This window comes from Sinocyclocheilus grahami, unplaced genomic scaffold (assembly GCF_001515645.1).
Source record: "Sinocyclocheilus grahami isolate Dianchi unplaced genomic scaffold, SAMN03320097.WGS_v1.1 scaffold584.1, whole genome shotgun sequence".
NCBI lineage: Eukaryota > Metazoa > Chordata > Actinopteri > Cypriniformes > Cyprinidae > Sinocyclocheilus > Sinocyclocheilus grahami.
The window spans coordinates 642,472-644,955 of record NW_015505763.1 but is presented as its reverse complement, the minus strand read 5'-3'; the positions used below and the strand labels follow the sequence as shown (position 1 = coordinate 644,955).

The 2,484-nt window shown below is 37.8% G+C and overlaps 1 protein-coding gene across 1 annotated transcript in view; it reads left to right on the top strand.

Moving 5' to 3' along the window:
• The window catches only part of LOC107556943 (breakpoint cluster region protein-like), a 102,650-nt gene that overhangs the window by 63,064 nt on the left and 37,102 nt on the right, over window positions 1-2,484 (top strand). Inside the window, exon 4 of the mRNA XM_016240211.1 lies at window positions 879-1,064. Coding sequence (XP_016095697.1) covers window positions 879-1,064 — 186 coding nt within the window. The remainder of the gene's footprint in view (window positions 1-878; window positions 1,065-2,484) is intronic.

Genomic DNA, 2,484 nt, shown 5'->3' with positions numbered 1-2,484 from the left:
GTTAATTATTCATATTTCCCCATGAGCTGATTCGCTACAATGTACATATCTGTTTTCAGTAGGTCACATTTCAAAGTACAATATTATATAATATAACACAAATAATGCTCCAAAAGTGGAGCAAATTCCTTTAGCTTCCAGATAGAAAAATCTATATGGGAAAAGTTCATGTGAAATTCTTTTAAACATTTAAACAAGTTCCTTACACGTTATAATAACTCTATTATTATATACCATAAATGTAATCTAATTACATGTGGTTAATTATTATTTTGAATAGTATGTAGATAATGAAGCCCCTGAAAGCAGCAGCCACCACCTCCCAGCCTGTCCTGACTGTTCAACAGATCGAAACCATCTTCTTTAAAGTGCCTGAGCTCTATGAGATCCACAAAGAATTCTATGATAGCCTTTTACCCAGAGTGCAGCAGTGGAGTCACCACCAACGTGTGGGAGACCTTTTCCAAAAACAAGTGAGTAAATTTCTGTTCACAGACCCCTTTTCAGGTTAAAAACAACATACAATTTAAATAGACCCTATTTACTTATTGTCAGCAAAATATAATAACTTGCTCAGGGTCTGACATAATCAAACTTTTTTTTTTTAACTCTTCCCACCAAATTCCCAGCTCCATTTTTAGTGCGATACACCCACTTTCATAATCTTGATGGATAATGTCCTGTTTCACTCTGAAGTATTTTAAGTAAACAGCAATCAGCATTTAATGTTGACATTCTCCAGCATCTCCTTGTTCCTCTATCGTGTATTGTGACAGCCTCAAACTTTTGAACAGTAGTGTGTAGTTGATCAGATTGTCAAAAACTTCTCATTAAAATGTGTTTGCATGTTCAAATGTCTGTTCCTGCTCCTTTGTCAGCCCATGAAGCCCCTGAAAGCAGCAGCCACCACCTCCCAGCCTGTCCTGACTGTTCAACAGATCGAAACCATCTTCTTTAAAGTGCCTGAGCTCTATGAGATCCACAAAGAATTCTATGATAGCCTTTTACCCAGAGTGCAGCAGTGGAGTCACCACCAACGTGTGGGAGACCTTTTCCAAAAACAAGTGAGTACATTTCTGTTCACAGACCCCTTTTCAGGTTAAAAACAACATACAATTTAAATAGACCCTATTTACTTATTGTCAGCAAAATATAATAACTTGCTCAGGGTCTGACATAATCAAACTTTTTTTTTTTTTAACTCTTCCCACCAAATTCCCAGCTCCATTTTTAGTGTGATACACCCACTTTCATAATCTTGATGGATAATGTCCTGTTTCACTCTGAAGTATTTTAAGTAAACAGCAATCAGCATTTAATGTTGACTTAAAATATATATATATATATATTAGGGCTTTGCAAGTTAACGTGTTGTTATTATTGCGTTAACGCATTAATTAATTAACTTCCGACAATTATTTTAGCGTGCATTAACGCAGTTTTTTTATTATTATGAAAGTCCGTTGCTCACTGGCTCTGAATACACATACAGACAAACCATGGGTCACAAGAGTGGTGGGATGTTGATCATTACTGGCTTGGGATGGGTGTCATCACACGTCTCAACCAATGAGAGCTTTTGGGGTGGGCCTAAGACTGCAGCAGCACTCACATGAAGCGCTCACGACTTCATAAGTGGGAAATAGGAATAGTGCGTGAAGACAGCAGAGAAGCGCTCTCGCTCAGCACAGTGGAGTGCATCATTTCGTTAACTTTGTGGTTTATTATTTTGAGTCGTTTGGGACGTGGTAACACACACATCCCTCTCACAATATATTGCTTTACAGACCTATTTTTTACAGACTTTTGCTTCTCAGAAATGTCCACGCAATCATGCTGCACGTATCAGAAGTTCACACTAGTTAAACGAACCGGGCTTTGGCGATCAGATGCGCTCGGGCACGGTTAAGATTGCCTAGTGTGATACACCCTTATTCTCCCGCATCCCGCACACACGAGTCTCGACCCACCCGCACTCGCCCATCAAGTGTTATCCCACGCCGCACTCTACTGCATTAGGTCCCGCGATCGTGCAGGTCTCTACTCGGAAGGTGCCTGTTAAAATGTTATGATCGAGGCTCTGGACTCTGAGCATAAATTGTTTTTCTATAGCAAACTATAAAATAATTTCTATAAAAACGTCAATGCCCTGGCAGTGGCAAATAGCTTTGGTTTTATATTTAATTTGATTACATTAATGTTATAAGTTGAGATTTACAAGAAATATTTTAACTGCTACTATGTAAAGGCAATAGGCTACTGCTGCTGTAAATAAAGCACCTTATTTGTTTAAGTGTTTGCAAACCAAATGTTATTGCACTTTTGTTCATATAGCAGTACTTTTAAATGTAAAAAGTGCACAATACACTACTTTTGAATTCATTATTGAATTGTGTGCATAACAATGTGATTAATCGCAGCAAATCATGCGATTAATCACGATTTAAAAAAATGTTTTTTAGTGGCCAGCACTTATATATATAT